At 34.0% G+C, this 18216-nt stretch overlaps 1 protein-coding gene and 1 long non-coding RNA gene across 6 annotated transcripts; one reads left to right on the top strand and one right to left on the bottom strand.

Moving 5' to 3' along the window:
• Positions 1-1434: 1434 nt before the first annotated feature.
• Positions 1435-18158, bottom strand: LOC126864504 (basigin). The gene is made up of 5 exons (XM_050615918.1): positions 17410-18158; positions 7946-8209; positions 3976-4224; positions 3256-3700; positions 1435-2270 (listed from the first exon to the last, which is right to left on the bottom strand). The coding sequence occupies exons 1-5, from the start codon at positions 17480-17482 to the stop codon at positions 2225-2227; spliced, it is 1077 nt and encodes a 358-aa protein (XP_050471875.1). The 5' UTR covers positions 17483-18158; the 3' UTR covers positions 1435-2224.
• Positions 9286-15106, top strand: LOC126864632 (uncharacterized). Of its 5 annotated transcripts, none has more exons than XR_007689269.1 (3): positions 9286-10352; positions 10580-12780; positions 12890-15106. It is a non-coding gene; the product is annotated as an uncharacterized LOC126864632 (long non-coding RNA). The 5 variants fall into 5 exon arrangements; XR_007689268.1 differs by having other exon boundaries at positions 9286-12419; positions 12622-12780; XR_007689267.1 differs by having other exon boundaries at positions 9286-12780; positions 12890-13123; positions 13287-15106.
• Positions 18159-18216: the final 58 nt, after the last annotated feature.

The raw sequence follows: 18216 nt of genomic DNA, 5'->3' as shown, positions 1-18216 counted from the left end.
TACACGCTTCTCTTCTCAAGGATAAAATTTCGTCGAAGTACCTCATTTTGAAAGAACAAACAGGAACAGAATTTTGTTTGTCACGTTCAGCTGTGAAATTCACAATGTTTTTTTCATTATCTCTGTTGTTTAGTTATTTTATGAAATAGAGTTGTGATTGAAGTTTGGACTTTCTTCTTAAAGATAAAATTCCTTCTGTAAAATGCAATCGCATGTGTTCTAAAACAAAAGCGGGGCAGATGTGATACAGATGTATATATCATCATCCATAAAACGTTAAAGTGAAAACGTTCTACGAATGACTTTTAATTTATGACTCGCATAATGAAATATTAAAAATATTAGGTAAACGAAAAGAGCGAATTCATGGCTGTAGTAATTCTCCTATTAATATCAACAATAGTGCTGATAATAATAATGGCAACATTAGAGACAATGATAGAAGTACATAAAAGACATAACAAGTAGCACCCGCAAATAGAAATTTCTCACCGAGTATCTAAATTGCACTTTTGCTAGTTCTTAAATGGATCATTATAGAAACAGTAATACTTACAATGACGATACTGTCGATAAGACAATCGTATTGGTACGGATCATAAATTATTACAATAGTGATAAAATTAACGATAATACTTGTAATAATCATAATAACGATAGTAGCAGCAGTAGTAACGATGGCAATAATATTACAGAATTAATATTACATTAACGTCGTTAACAACGGCGTTGCGCGCAAAACTATGACTTCCGACGTGTTCTCCATGAACGATGGAATATTTAAGATCAATATAATTAATAATAATAATATAATAATATTAATAATAATAATAATAATAATAACAATAATAATAATAATAATAATTATAATTATAAGGCGACACCACCAGGTAAGCTGTTTTTTTTATTGTACCTTCGAAAGTCTGATGTATTCGGAAGCTAATTATAGCACGCATTGCCTTCCTCGATACTATTTATTATGTAACTAGTATCGAGTACATATTTTCGGTCCTGCCATAAAATTATTCTTTCGTTTCTTCCATCACATAGTACGAAGTATGAGAAACAAGTGCCTACACGCTCTGAATCACGTACCAGACATACCCGCCAAAAAGCATGAACAGAACAGTGAATTTATACTTTTATCCTTAAAGAGTACTCAAGTACTCTTTACAGAAAATACCTTAACGAATAAATGCGCCTTGAATGTGGTATATATATGTATGTATATATGTATGTATGTATGTATGTATATATGTATGTATGTATGTATGTATGTATGTATGTATGTATGTATGTATGTATGTATGTATGTATGTATATATTTATTTATTTATTTATTCGTACAAGCAGGAAATATAATAAAAACGAATTTCTTATTTCATTCTCGTGCACGTTTGCATTTGGCGAGTATGCACCGTTTCGACTAGTTCGTTCTTTTTTCTTTTTTTCTTTTTTTTTGTTTTTTTTACTTCTGTTCGTCGCTATTGCATTCTTTCATTCAAGCGTATGCAAGCACACACAGACACACACATACTTAAAACATTTCTTTCACGCCCTCTCGATCTTTTTCTCTCGTTCCCTCTTCTTCCTAACCTTACTCTCGTTTCTCTTCTTTTTCATCTTCTCTACGCTCTCGCGCACTCCCATCTTTTTATAGATACATACGACGCGTAAGATCAGCAGCACATTGTTTTTTCTTCAATATATTTTTTTATCGTTTTTCTTTTTTTTTTTATTTCTTCTCGACGGTCGATCAAAGCAGTGTAGTAAGAGAGTACGGACAGGCGAACATTTGATAAATGGAGTGAACACGATAATAAGGCTTAATTTAAATCTGTTAGTAAATTGTAATTCCGCGCGCGCTAACATTCTCTGTGTACAGGCAAGCCTGTTTCCGCGCAGGTATGCATTCGAACGCCCGGGGGTCGGGGCTTCACTTCCTGAGCTTAACCAGTCCACTGAAAACGTTATTATCGTTTCTTTTCTTTATTATTTCGTTTTTTATTCTCTATACTTGTGTATGCTCTTCTAGGTGATGTCTTTCTCTTGTTACAGAATTGTTTGCTTGCTTATTTGGTTTCTCTTGTCCTACCCCGCTGTCCCTCATCCTTGTAACAGTTATCTATATTGTCACTTCGGCATATGCCACACGATCATTCCCTCACATCCGTTCCACTATCCTGCATCGCTCTCGTTCGTCCGCCGCTTTTTATTTCTTCCTTCATTTTCTTTGCCTAACGTCAGAATCCTTGTTGGGTGTTGGCTTGCTACGGGACGAGATAAAACCAATTATTAAACAGTTAATACTATCCGAAGGTGAAACTGGTCACGAAAATGAGTCATACACAATGAGACGGGACACGGATACGCTAATCGATATGTGGTAACGTATTATTTTGTACAAGATTTTTTAAGAACTGGTAACACTATAAGAAAATTTAGATATTTAACTTATTTGCTTTAAAAAATATGAAAATAGCTATAAGAATATTTCTGAGATAATTCCATATTGATATAATCTAAATGTTTGACTACCTACTTATGAAATAATCTATATAAAGAAGTTTCAAGCATAGTTTAAAGGATATTTAACTGTACGCTTCGTACCCTTTAAATAAAAATTTTTGCGTTCATATATCTTTACTTTCAATTTTCTGAGTAAGCGCCAGTAAAGCTGAAAGCGATGGCACGACGTCAGAGGGAAAGATTTAAAGTAATAGCGGGAGAGATACAACCGCGCCGGTGCAGACAAACGGCGTGGTTTTTTGGGGAAGGAATTCAACTGGATCGTCCTGTGACCTGGGATTTTCTGCGTCGATGGCGTGTCAGGGGAATCGACAGGAAGTTTAGAGGGTGGAAGAGGTCCGCGCAGTGGTATATAGTATTCTAGTCTATCGTCTCCTGTGCTTGTACCCGGATCCCTGTATATATCAATAAATAAATTTCAAACAGATTTTCAAGTTTGAATCTTAGTAACTCTGCGGTATATCAACTTTTTCCAACTTTGACTATTTGACTCCAGCTTTTTTTTAAAAAGAAGTTTTTAAATTTAATGGTTTCCTAACGAAATAATAGAAAGTACATTAGATTTTGTTATTAAGATTATTAAGATTGCTTGTTTTAGTGATGAAATAAAGAAGGCTTCTTTTACAAGATGCGCTAGAATGAAATAATCAAAATTGAGAAAACACTATACTGCCATAATTATCTGAGACTGAATAAGAAACAAGTAAAAGTGAAGAATATACATACGTGTCAGGACTCTGATCAGTATCAGATTCCTCAAGTTCAGCCTTGTTTCGTTTCTTCTCGTAGACTAGGATAATAGCGCACAGAACAATAACCTCTGCGCAAATGCCTAAGAAGGGCCAGAGTGCGGCGAGCTTGTCTTTGACCCTGAGGAATGTTTGGGCCTCTGCCACGTGAGATTCAGCAGTATCGGACCAGTTATAGGATACCCTACAGGAAACGTTACCACGATCGTCCATCTCGATATTTTCAACCATTAAGACGGCTCCGTAGATATTTCTTTCATGGTCCCATCCGAGCTTAACGCGACCAGCGCTGCGCGTGTAATTCTGGTTTCCAAATGTCCATGATACCTTAATACCAGGACTCTGTTTACCGGCACATGTTAAATGCAACTTCTCTCCTTCCACCACACTTGTTGAATCAGGAAGGTATGCAGTAGGTTTTGCTGCAAATAAACAAGATTTTTAATATTGTAAACAAATTAATAGAAAAATTAAATATAGTAAAATATATATCAGAATTCTGGAGTCTTTGTAAAAGATTATTTTTCAAAGATGATATAATATTTAACAATATTGTTATAAAAAAACAAAATAAAATGAAAATAATAAATATTCGACTAAAATTAAATTTAAAAACTAAAAAGAAGAAGGAAGGCAGGTTTTGTATTGTAGAAAGAATTGAAACCCTTAAGAATAAGGATTTTAAGGTTATACTTACGTACGATCCCGTACTTTGTGGTATAGTTGGTTCCTTTACAAGTATAATTTCCATACACAGCTTCTGAGATCTTCAAAACTTCCAAGGTGCCTGTTTCGTTATCCAGTTTAATTAAATCTTCGTTACCAGCTAATGCTTTATGGATGGGAATATCTTGCTTAAACCATTGCAGCTTTTCCCCTGCACTTTTGTTTGCGCATTCTAATGTCATTGGAACATCCGTGGCTGTAAGTATTCTGATCTTCTTATCTGTCTCATAAAGAAACCAAATTGTTACTTCATATCAAAAGTTATTTATTCTTCTTCACATAAGATGCTGTTAAATAACAAACTTGCTATGCTATTTGCATAGCACAAACCAACATCAGTTCATACGCTTGTTAATTTCACAATTTTTGTTTAGTAAAACAAAAATAACTTTAGTCGTTTCTCCGAGTTTATAAATTCAATTTGTATTCCTAATGCGAATTATATAACGTATTTTTCAAAATTTCTCAAGGTATTCAAGATCCTACGTTTCTTATCTTTAATAGTATTTCTTATCAGAACAGTCCAGGCCATCGTTATCTTTCAAATTTTTAACAAAAGCAACATGAGAATTGATTTACTCCCGGATAAAACAATCTGTTACATCTTCTTTAATACAGTTCTTTAATATACTAGCAGTTTCAAAATACATATATTATATTATTATATTATTATATATTATAATATTATTATATACCAAAAAGTACAAAGTCTTTGCTTCGCTTAAATACCTTATGAGTTCACTAATTAAACAAATAAAAATAAAGAGATTCTTAATGTATTGTTTATTCCATGCAAGATACGCATTTTAAAGATTTTCTTTACACAACAATTTCCTTAACACAGTCAGCTAATGTTTTATTAGCAAAACAGTTTTACACAGAGATAAATCTAATTGCAGCTTTGTTCTTCTATTAATCTTCAAGTTCTAAGAATCTTCAAGCGTCATTAAATTCGGAATTGGCACAAATATTTATCATATTAAGAAATAATTCGAAATACAAGTACAGTTAGATACTGGCAGCTGCAAGAATGAAATAATGTACTCAAGGCTTTTCAAAGCTTCTTCACTCGCGGGACAATAAACGCCTAGCGAAGATAAGAATTGCAAACAAACAGTAGCAGTGATATAAATGGACAGCAAAACACTGTAACGTTTGAATTACATCATGGAACTGGTATATAGAACAGGTATCTGAAGATTATATATATATCAATTCATGAAAGTACTTGAACATTTACCATAAAAAATTATATTTATCTACATAGTGTATGTGTTATATGAAATATTTTGGAATATCATTAACACTATAGTTGGTATGAATGACATGATTATATTGGTTAAATTTGAAACCAATCTAACAATGTATATTAAAGGTCTAAGACGTTTACTGCAAATATATATTTAGCAAAAAAATTAGTATATACAATGCTAAACATATAGTAAGCGTTAAAAATAGTCCCACTGAATATTGTGGCTTATTAATATAACGAATAATTGACTGTTCAAATATTTTTGTGCTCTCTGGGAAATATATATGTAGTTTGACCAAATATTTTGTAGTTTCTATGTACATTTTTACATTTGTTTCAACCTTTACCAATACACCCATAATAATTGTATTTGCTTACAGTGTTAATGAAATTTCAAAATGTTTTATATAACACATAATACAGTGGCTAGGAAAAGTATTTGTACATAGTGTACATGTATCTGTGCACACCCTTATTTTCCCATGACACGTTTTTTATTAGGTTCTAAATTTTATTTCAGTAATATCGAATTTTGAATTATATGAAAGCATTACTAAATGATATGAAATTTTTTACAGTTGGAATTAATTAACTAGTAGGTATATAAATACAAAAATAAATATAGTAGTGTACAAATACATTTTACATATATATATTCCACTATATATTCATACAAGCTTTCTAAATGTGTTTTAATACTTCGTAGTTTGAATACTACTGTATCCTCGAAATAGATAGGCTGCACATTCGATCATAAGAAACGCATTCTGTTTAGTCACAGCAATGTCCACCAGCAGTTGTACTCTCTGGGCCATTGTTCCATCTCATATGATACAGTCAATAAAAGCAGTAACAAGCACTAACAAGCCAAGGATGGTTATTAGTCGCGATTAATTATCATTTACGTTTGTACCACTACGTAGTCATAAAACCATGCGTCATCAGAAGAGAAAGAGTACAATAGTATAGAGCTCCACATTAATTGTACAAGTCATAAAATACGTTTCATCATGTGGTAACGTGTGAAAAAGACTGAGTATCTCAAATAATTGTATAATTATTATTATTACTATTACTAATTATCATTCACATAAACAAATATACTTAGAAGCTCGAACAACGGGCGAACATCATAAGATTCATAATCCTAATCCCAGAGTGAACTCTGAACTTTCGTATGGGTTAATGAATGAAGGATTGATCGATGACAGTCGATGGATAGTCATTAGCAATATGTCTCTTCATCGATTCGAGAAATTTACAGGTATGGCAATTTCAACAAATTCGAATCTAGGACAGTGATGACACCTGAAACTCGGACAAGTACCTATTTAGAAACAACCGCCTGCGGTATATTGCTCTATAAAGCTGTCTTAAAATACTGAGATTTGAAAAAAGAGTATGCTTGATACTTAAACAAAAATAAGAAGATCCTTCAAAATAACGCTTTTGCAATAGCGTTATTTTGAAACTTGATCAATGAAAATAGCTCTATATAATAATTGTATAAGTTATGTCAATACATTCATTAATATGAATCTTTCTGCTTTGTGCAAATTAACGCAATATTTGTGTTGTATCCCATAATACAGTTGAAGAATGGTGAAAGCTTTACAAGTTATACAAATGTTGCGGGCATACAATGTTGGAGCGACTTCCAGTTGATTTCAAACAGACTATAATCTTCTGTTACACCTTCAATTACTCTTAAAATTAACATTCCAGAACCTGGTGTGCAACAAGAATTATATAAGCATCTGTTACGTTACATTTACATGCAGAAGAGACAAACAAGCATTATTCAAAATGCATACATGCAAAATGCACAATCAGGGTACGTAGATATTTAAAAAATAGTTACAGTACTGCCCGAATAAACATTTGCAGATCGTGTCTGGATACGTAATTATGATAGCGCTTCACTAAGTTGGCCAGTTATCGAAAAGCATTTTTTAAAAATCCCTAGTATCTCTCTTCATCGTGTTTGACACGCGTATTTATTTCATATAGATAGACTACGGATTTTTATGCATTATTGTATTTTTATAAACATAACGGAAGAAATGAAACGTAAATAGAAATTTATTTCATCTACCAGATATTATAATAAATACTCTACTCTGGATATTTTATACATTTTTTTATATTATATGCATTGAGTGAATTTTTGCACCTTCAGATTTCCTATAAATGCATAAGAAAAGAGACAATTCCAAGAGCTAGTTATATATTCTGAGAATTACAATGCACGAAAATAAATGTAAATTAAGCAACCTATACACACTGAAGTATGCTGCAACGTGTGCAACTGATGCAGAAATTGTGGAACAGGCCCCTAATGAAGATAGAGACTCAAGACGAACAAACATTTAGACGCTTATACGGGCAGTATCGCATGTAAATAAATATACAACATTATAGCAGAATATAAGTATAAATAGCGTGATATTATAGCAAAATATAAATAGACTGCCGATTTTTATACAAATTCATATTTTCAAAAATATAATTAAAAAAATAGAAATTGCTTTGCCTGCCAAATATTATGGAAGCACTATACACCTTGGATATTTTATACATTATTCATATTATGCGCATTCTGTGAATTCTACACTTCTAGATTTCCTAAAAACGCATTGAAATCCGCAGTCTAAAATTTATAAGCAAAGGGAGCTCGACATATACGAACCAAAATTTATCCACAGATGAAATAACTCGTCGCTGTCTTGCGTGCATTTATAATCCCCATGGTGGCTATCCGTAGCATGCATTGCCCGCAGAGTGCTGCTTCCTGTTCCCACCGGCGATTGAACCGTCAGCTGACCACTAGCCAGCTCTGGTTCCAACGATTGTCCGTTTCTGGTCCATCTGATCATATCGTCCGGCTTCAAGTCGCTACACTCGATCGACCAAGGTTGATTCTCGTGCACGACCGATGCTCCCTTGTAGGTTACTTTATCGGGAAGAACATACGAGCACACATCAAGGGGTGTACGACAACAACCATCCGGAGATAATGACTTGTACGAGCATCTGGTTTCTACGAGGAACAGATCACGAGTGTGCTGTCCCTGAAGAGATATAGTCATTCTTTTGCTAAGTCTACGGCAGGCTTTTTCAATATAAGGTCTGATCACACGTGATCAATTGGGATTTAATTTTAAAGTTTCCTAGTTATTAATCGCATCATGGTGCTGCATAATGTATTATACTATGTGATAACTTTTCCTTGTAGAGCTTTGAAATCTGTTTATAGCAGTGTTATTCTAACGTTGTATTTTTTTATAAATATTTCCTTCTTTAAGAAAACAATTTATATTACCTACAGTGGCTCATGATAGTACTCAGACACTTACCATAGAAAATTTTGTGAATTATTCAAAATATGTTTCAGACTGGTTTCGAATTTTCCTAATAACAGTCTTGTCTCATTACAATGCTAATAAAATTTAAAAATATTTTCCGTACCACACATAATAAATTCATTAAAAGTTTCATTCATAGTAAGTGTTTAAGTACTTTAAGTATACGGGGTATTTTTGCATAGTATACGGAATCCAGAAAGGAAGTAAACTAAATATAATAATAAATAAAAGAGGCTAAAGAAGGAATTTTCCTGCTATGCGTCGAACATGGCTTTCTTCACTTCTGATTCGGTAGAAAATAGCACTCTAGTGGATGGACTCGCAACGGTGAGTCGGAACCGGCCGGCGCCAAAAAGTCAATCACGACGGTGCAGCGACAAGAATGCAGGAACATCGGTAACGAACACGTTGATCCGGTTCCACGGGGCAGAGGACATACACGCTCGGCAATTCCTATTTATTTTTAGCGATTTATTCTTTTACAACACCCCGTCGTCCTCGTAGACACCAACTCGACCAGATGAAATTATAATGCATGCAGGCTCAGGGAAAAGAGACTGATAATTACGAACACATCGGGCTGACCTATAAAGTGGCTTTACTGGCTTCTGCCTTCCTTGTTAACCGATTTAAGAATATACCGCGACCAAGAGACACCTATAAGAATCGATGATTGTTTGCAATTTAAACATTTACTTAACGCAATTATATTAGGAATATAATCTAATGACCTTTATTTCAACAGTTATTTCTAGATCGAAGATCATCGCCAGTCGTTTAACGAATTTATAATTTAAGTTTTTAATTACGAAATTTTATAAGACAGATAGAAAGAACAAAGAGAAAGATGCGAAGCGTCAGAAGTTTATAGAGAAAACGATAAGATAAAGAACAAGTCGAGCCACTCTGTTTACAAAGTCGGAGGTGTACTAGAACGTAGAGTAGGATGGAAAAGGGATCGATAGCACGAAGAACACGTGCCGTATGACCCTCAGCATCAGAAGTGACTATATTGCAGAATTATGTGGCTCTACCTAGGCGTGGTTATAAAAGGGAGTTGGAAGCCTGACGTTCATTCGTAATTCAAACTGTTACCGCGTGACCGACCATGCGACTTCTAATGGCACCACTGACGCAGAATCGATCTTTGACGGTTTTAATAACGTTAGGAAACTCGATCTTTGGAATTCTACCAAAAATGACCAAATGACTTCGAAATTGAATAACCCTTTAGATTATATTTCCTTAATTTTATTAACATTATAGTTGATTTCATTTATTTTTCCCCAGAAATGATTGTTGGAAAACCTAACCTAAATATTATCACAAAAATATCAAACGTTTATAATTTATAATTTTAAACAAACGAATTGTAGTGGTAGCTAATGCTTTCGCATAACTTGTTTGTTTTAGAAATAAACTTAAATGTACATTTAATTCGAAGTAAAAATATTCCGGCAGAAGAGGACTTATTGTATTCGAACAACGAACTGACTCCAACTGGACCGAACTGGAACTACGCAGTATCATTTTTTGTTTGGACTGGAAATACCGAGTTCCATGTGGAACGCTCACAGGAACTCATGCGAGAGGAGTCGGAAGATCTTCGAACGTCTCTTTATGCAAAAATATAAAGAAGACGATGGAGGACGCAGGAATTGGGACGCTCCGTGATCTAGGACGCAATTTGGCAAGTTGGACTTGCACATACTCGCGAGATGAAGCACAAACGTAAGATAGCCAATGCACATAAACACGTTCTACTATCCTGAAAATGTCCATTCTATTCTAACCATTATAAAGTTGAAACCACTGAACTCGTTCAAAGAAAAGATAAGCATATGGTTCGTGCAATCAAAGAGTTAAAGCAGTGATTTTAGTTTCAAGTTTCAAAAATGAGTTATTCATCTTATTTATTATATTTTATTCAACTTATATATTATTATTTTTCATTTCAGATTCTAAATAAGAATGAAGTTAGCAGGCTGAATGAATGACCAAATTTTTCACATAGTGACCAAACATATTTATCACGAACTCAATTCGCACATGATGTTTCTAAGTCCATCCAATTTCGTCACATTATTAATTCACTCGCACGTTAACCAACAAGCTTAGAAGATAAATGAATTTCAAATATGGGTCGCTTAAAAGACGGTCGTTGCATCTCCTGATAAACTCATCAGCCTGATGTAAGAGAGTAGAGCTAGAGAGTTTTTCCAATAGGAATACATTACAATTTTTCTGCTCTAATAAGCCCAGCAGATAAGTGAAACTACTGAGGAATTGAACAACTTCATACATGTTTTATAATTCTTGGAAAAAGTACGTATACACGAATATACAAAAGCGCGTAATATACAAATTGTTTGGTTTTAGTGATATAATCAGTATTTATATAAATTAATCACTGACGTACAAAAATGCAAAAGAGAAAAACAATTTTTATAAAATGTTTACAAGAGATTATTCTGAATGACTAAATCAAACATTATTCAGATTAAAAGGTTTGACCTATAAAATGAACAATATCGATGAGTAACGCATTGTCCCTAAGCATTGGAAAGAAGTTATCAATCTATATTGACTTAGAATTAACAGAAAGTTAGTCATTTAACAAGACCAACAAATATCTCTAAACTCAAACTAAAGATTATGTTCTCAGGCAAACTTATGCTTCATTTATCACGCAAACCAATTCCGTACAAGAGTTACTTAAATGATTTTTCCTCTAGCATAACCTTCTGTCTTGTCCTCGAGTTTCGATATTATCTCGAGCTAAACGAGACATGTAGCGCTTGAAATCCGATATCGGAAAAGCCAGTAGCTAAACAAACATAAACGTTCAGAAGATACCAATATTTGTAAAGGTGAACAAGATTTGTAGTTTATAGTAGAAGATAAAAATGCTTTTTTCAACAAAGTTGTCAATTTAATCTTCTCTAAATGACTTGCACCAGATAGACGTGAAAAACATAATGAAACTTCCCAACCTATACAAGACGCCTCTTTTATCGCTTTATAACTTCAACGAATAAGAAAAACTTTGATAAAAAAAAAGCTTTTTTAAAGTCTCTGGTTACTCTTTTACAAAGACCGTAATTTTCATACTTTATTCGACTAATTCAATGACGTAACAAAATTCAGGTTGCCTCCTGAAATAGTATCTAACTTGATCGCGTGCAATTCAGATGGGAATACACCTTCCGACCTAATATATACAAAGAAAATGAGCGGGTAATTAAGTTTGAAATGCGATGAAGTATCCTCAAATTGCCTTTTTGTTTAATTTGTCCCATTTTGTGTTTAAATAGAGCAAACACGGGCCAATCTACGTGTGTTTACGTATGTTTACGTCAACCAGTCAATAAGAGATCCTGCTTCTCTTACGTCATCCTCAGGGAGGGATAGTAGGTACGTAGCCACAAGATACGCGTTTGCCAACGATACGCATACGATGATTTACGGTACCAATCTGTATCTGAAAAAGACATACGAAGGAAGAACGTTGGAATTGTAAACATGGTTAAGTGCCAAATATATTCGATCTTCGAAGATGGAGCAAATTCATTGATTGGATGACAAGTACAGAACAAGAGAAATTCTTCCGCCATTTTTTTTCGTGTTCGAGTTTCCATAGTAACCACATCAGATGAGCCCATTAATAATTTTCTTGGAAAATCACTAGGGTTATCCCTACCTATGTTGGAACAAACCTAACACATTCATAATAACAAAACAATTTAATCCTACAAGTTAAAATTCGAAGAGGATGAGTTTTTTGAGTTATTTGAAAAGGTTAGTTAAACCAAAATAAAGTAGGTTACACAGTGCTTCATCTCGATTCGAGCAATTATTTCGGGCCAGGTGTTTTCATGGATTTCTGTAACAACTTCGTACAACACTGTTTTGCATCGTGATGTTAAATAATATCAAATGATCCAACTACGTGCTCCCTACGTGTACATTAAAATGCATTCTTTTTGCCACCTAATTACAGTCCAAAAATTACACATAATTACACACCATTGGAATTCGTAAGGATGTCTGTTGCGAACAAATTTCGCCTTACACGAATAATATTGTATAGAAAGTCAACATGCATGAGAATTCTATGATGATTCAACATAACTCAAAAGAAATGTTATTTGAATTATCGGTAAGTAATATCGATAAAAAAATACTCACTCTTCCTACTTTTCAGCCAATACTTTTCATATCAATAACTGACCATAACCTATATTAATTTTATACGTAATCCGTTTTAGGTTAATAATTTGATAGTAATATAATGTAACTCCCCAGAACGATTACGGGTATTTTAAATTAATTGAATAAACCTACCTAATTCTCGACAGAAGTAAGCTGTAAAGCAGCAATGAGTACGCGAGGTCACACGACCTACCATTTCGATGACGAATCGGTAAAATTATAAATAAGCTACAACACTGTATACGAGTCCGTGTACATCATAGTGGTATTTGCCAGCAGCTGTAACAAAGGTCGGGCATCGGCTAAGCATTATGATTCACCATAACGACTCGTTACACTTCACACTATCATTAAGAAATAATATATTCTTAAGTCGTCGATAATTAGATTATTAGCTTATCGTTCCACGAACGGATGATACATTAATAACAATTCATAACTTTTCCTTTTCAGCCGAAACTGATGAAGAATAAAACGTCAATAGGATTGTAATTATTTGAAAAGACAATCTTTTAAAATCATACAAGTCAAATGGAAAAACAAAAAAACAATTTATTCAACATTCTTAGAATAAAGATTAGTAATAAGCCTGATGAAATCAATAAGTTCAGATAAAACTTTTAATGAATTCTTTTAATCAATCGCCATGGATTATCTATATACAGGTAGTGACTAGCATTTGAGATCAGTTCTAACCTAGACCTAACCCAGACCTAGAATACAGAAAGACAAAAGTTTTCAGTCAGTTCGATCGAGTAACAGTTATGTAATAAACTAAAGATACTCTAATGAATTTATTTTGGTGATGCATAAAGCGATCCTTGATGTGGGAATATATGGCGGAACAAGTAAACCAAAAACGTCGCCCTAGTTAGTTAAACGAGGGTCGCTAGTCACTCTAGTTGCCTGGTAGCACTGCCTGCTTACTTATCGATAGAATAACACGTAAGAAAGCGATCGATTGAAGCGCACGAAATTGTTTGTGCCTTCGCGTTCTACGGACAGGGTATAGAATAGTGAACTCGGCAAAAAACGTTTACATTCGGAATCGATCGGCGCACTCATGCCCACTACCATGAATAATGGACAGATATCGAGATATTTTCTTTAATCCTTTTGATGAAAAATTAGAAACACTTTTTAAGTCATTTATAAACTGTGAATATTTATGTAAATTTAGATTTTTATCAAAATGATTAAAAAAATGAAACCTAAATAGGAATTTCTCTCACCTAGTAAATCTGAGAACACTTTTGGATATTTTAAACTTTTTCATATTACGTGCATTCTGCAAATTTTGTACTTTTTCTTTTCTTAGTTTTCTATAAATGTACGAACATCCACAAACTCATATATTTTTATAACTTATATAAAATACTATTTAGAATCGATGTTGTTACTTCTTAAATTTTATTTATCATACGAATGATATATAACATGTTCGACTATATAAAATACAAGCAACCAAGTCAATATCTGTATTATGTGTTCTTTTTCATTTAAAGCAGTAGATATTGATCTCGCGATAAAGAAAATTTTGTGAATAAAGAGAATCGATTCTGGTATAAGATAAATTTGAATTTCATATAAATTCTTTTTCTCTTTTTTCTAGCAATAAAATGATTCACGGACCACAGAAAATTATTTTAGAAATATGTTCGATGGAGTTTGAAGTTTGCATGCCGTTGTTACCGTTGCATTATCCTATGGTACATCTTAAAGGGTCAAAAATAGACAGGCGCTCCCAGGGTTAGACGTAAGCATTCTTCTCGTCTGGTTTGCAAGCAATGGCAAAACAGAGCGGATGAAAACATTCACCGTGCTATAGAATGGAGGTTAAGTTTACATTTCAATAAACAAGACACGCGGACTAAGAATATAAACGGCCAATCTATGATAATCTGAATATCAATTTTACAAAATTGCAAATATAACCATGTAAGAATTCGAACTTACATCAAAACGAAAACGTTCGACTTGCCCATCCCATAACACGACGCAGACAAAATGGAAATTATATTCGTAGACTCTGGTCTAAATATAAGTATTCTGACGAACGCTTGAAAACTTTTCACGCGACACATTTTCACAGCTCTGTGAACGTTTTCTTCCAGTTTAATAAATGAATATTTCATAGAAAAAACCTGATAACCATCTTTTTATCTTCTGCATTCCATATCACTTGGTAGGAACATTCTAATATGACCTTGAAAGGAACAAGATATATAAATTCATCAAGTTTTATAAAAAAAAAAAAGAAAAAAAAGAAGAAAGATATTCATTTCCAAAATCGACTGAAAAAAAGTATAGTCTTGATAAAATGAAAAACCTCACTCATCCTGTTTTTTCCTGTAGTTTTTAAATAAGATTTAAAATTTTGGTGTTCTTTTCTTATGATATAGATGATAAATGTATGATAAATGAATGAAACTATTGATTTTGAATATAAAGAACGGTTATACATGTACTTCTTGTACACATCGCAGTAAAAGTAGTTATAAAAGTTAGCAAATAATAGCTGAAAACGTGTTCTCACGCATCATAGCGTATTTATCAACGAAACTTAACTGGCCGTACTATCATGATGGAAAATCTCGCGATTTACGTAATTACCAACCAAACATTAACTTCCATGTAACGATCACTAAAAGTAAGTAAGTAAAGTTTTCTGGGTGGATTAGTAAAATAGGGTCAATTGTTACGCAACAAAAGTTGCTTGGCGTGGGTACTTTGCGTACGTCTCTCGGAATGTAGCTGCATCGAATGCGACCGAATCCCGGTGTCTTGCGTCGGTATAACCAGAGGTGCGCAACTCGAATGACCGCAAAGGTCAAAATTTAGTCGATACATTGCTTTACCCGATTACCGGATTATATTTCAAACTTACATGCTTAAATTTTTGCCTACGCACTTTTATGTGACATATTGAACAACATAAAAATACATTATATTATTGCACTGTAAAAGAGAAATATATATACTTTATTACTTAAATTAAAAGATATATATATATATATATTTCACTGTTTAAATTAAATATATAGATCGCACTATTTAACTTAAAAAAATATGTATATATTATATTATTAAAAGATATATGTATATACATTTACATGTATCTTTATACACATGTAATAGCATCAAGAAATTATGTACCATTGCCAATAAACTTCGATACAGTTAGAATTAATTTCTGCACGAACACTACCAAACATCACCACATCGACATGTATCATATTCGAACAAAATTTCAAATATCGATATGGAAACGATTCCAAAAGTAATTTTACCTATACGTGGAAGACAGTTGATTAGGACACACGTGAGTGCTACTGAGAGAGAATAGAGAACTATGAAATATTGTTATCCCATATCTAAATTCTGTTTTAAAGTCACCATGTAATTTGGTGATGAAAGTCGTTCAAATATTCATACAATTCATAGAAAGAGTCGTGGTTGAGGATGAGTTGATGGCATCACATATTCAATGCCGCGTTGAGATACTCGCATTTCTAACGCAATGCGGTATAATCAAAACTAAAAATAGAATTTCATAATCTAACAAGACATGTCGCTTGCATTAACGCGAAATATTCGCGGAAATTATATTTCAAACAAATATTTTTAATTTAAAACGGTAATTTTTATATATGGTGTATGTAAAATGTGTAACTGTATTCAATTTAATAAAAACTTTGCTTGCAATTAGCACGTACGATAAGGATGCGTTTTATACACCATGTGACATGTACGTCGTAGTACCAATGAATTTTTTAAACTCGTCAGATTATAATCAAGATACATGTCAATAATTGTAATGATTATGTTGAAGCGAGAAGAGAAAAATTTGTTGTTACAGAAAATTTTAAAGAAACGAGAGAAAAACTGAGAAATGTCTGTTAGAAGGAACATTTTTCTCAGAAACAAGATTCGATTGACATTCTTTATTCTTCGCTAGTAATATCACCCTCTGTACGTCAATGTTTTATAGTCACACGTATAATCTATGGATACAGTAAATACGTTTTCTAAGGAACTAATCCAACAAATACATTAGGGTGCCCTCAGACTATCAATATATATTATCAACATTTCAAGATTCTCAACTAAAAAAATCATTATATATTGCCGATACAATATTGTCAATATTATACAATGATGTTAAGAACCTTGAAATATTAACAATGTTATTGATTGTCTGAAGGCACCTTTAGAATAATCAAATATATACATAGATTCTTACTAGCAGTCTTACATTGTGTCTCGGATGTTTTATTCGTCAGAACGACACTTCCTCAGACCACGCACCCACTACAACCGAAGACTATAAAACGCGTAAAATTTTCCAACTCGACAAATATCTCATTCCGTTCAAATACTTCTGGAAGAAGGTACTATCTTCTTAAAACAGAAGGAAGTTGGAAGAATAGTTTCCGAATACGACTTGACAATGTGACGGGAGTGTACAACAAACGCTAGAAGACAACGGTGGAAAGGAATCAGAGACAATAAATGGTAAAATGGACTAAATGAATGGCAGAATGGTAGGCAATCCGAAAGAGAGGATAAATCTCACCTGCCTGGACCATGACGAGGGTGCCCGCTAAATATAGCATTCCCAGCAGCACAAAAGCAGCTCGCCTCTCCATCTCGTGGCGCTAATGTACGCGGTGGCGCGTGACTGTGTGCACTTTGCGATACTTAACGATTCGATACGAGGCGAGTTTCTAGGGATCCCTAGACGAATCACAGAATAATGACACCTATGTAGGGCTGCCGTATCTTCGTTTTCGTGATCGCTGCCGTGATTGTCGTATCTTAGCCGTCGTCGTCGTTGTCTTGGTCGTCACCGTCGCCGTCACTGTCGCCTTCCTACAACACCCTTCCCGTTGTAGACAGCTTCTCCTTTTCGGCTGTCCACTCTCAGCCAACTACGATGAAGCCCCACTACTCTCTGCCGATCATTTACACACGCACTCGTCACTTCGAGCCACGCCGTATCATTGACGTCTCAACTCCTCTTATCGTTATCTCTTCGCACGGTTATTATTTTTTTATCTCGGTGTGTGCACAAAACAACACCGAAATTCTCTCAGCCTTACAGCACCTGTTTCCTCCTTTTATTTCTACCGGATCTCGAGTCTCGAACTCGAAATCGTTAAGAAATTCGACAATTAGCACCACAGAGCCGCAGAAACAGCAGTGTCAGGGAAAAATGGCTGCCCACTGTCTTCTGCTTTAATTTTCTGCGCGGACTTCGCTCTTACTTTCTCGATCGTTGTTCCCTCCTTTTCGCTCTCCGACGTACACTGCTCACCCACGTCCTCTACGGCTGTCCAATAAGACTCGCGCGCGCATGCGTGCTACATCTCCATCTAAAAAA

Source organism: Bombus huntii, chromosome 1 (genome assembly GCF_024542735.1).
Source record: "Bombus huntii isolate Logan2020A chromosome 1, iyBomHunt1.1, whole genome shotgun sequence".
NCBI classification, from domain to species: Eukaryota; Metazoa; Arthropoda; class Insecta; order Hymenoptera; family Apidae; genus Bombus; species Bombus huntii.
The sequence above is the reverse complement of the archived record's forward strand: the minus strand, read 5'-3'. Positions and strand labels throughout refer to the sequence as shown.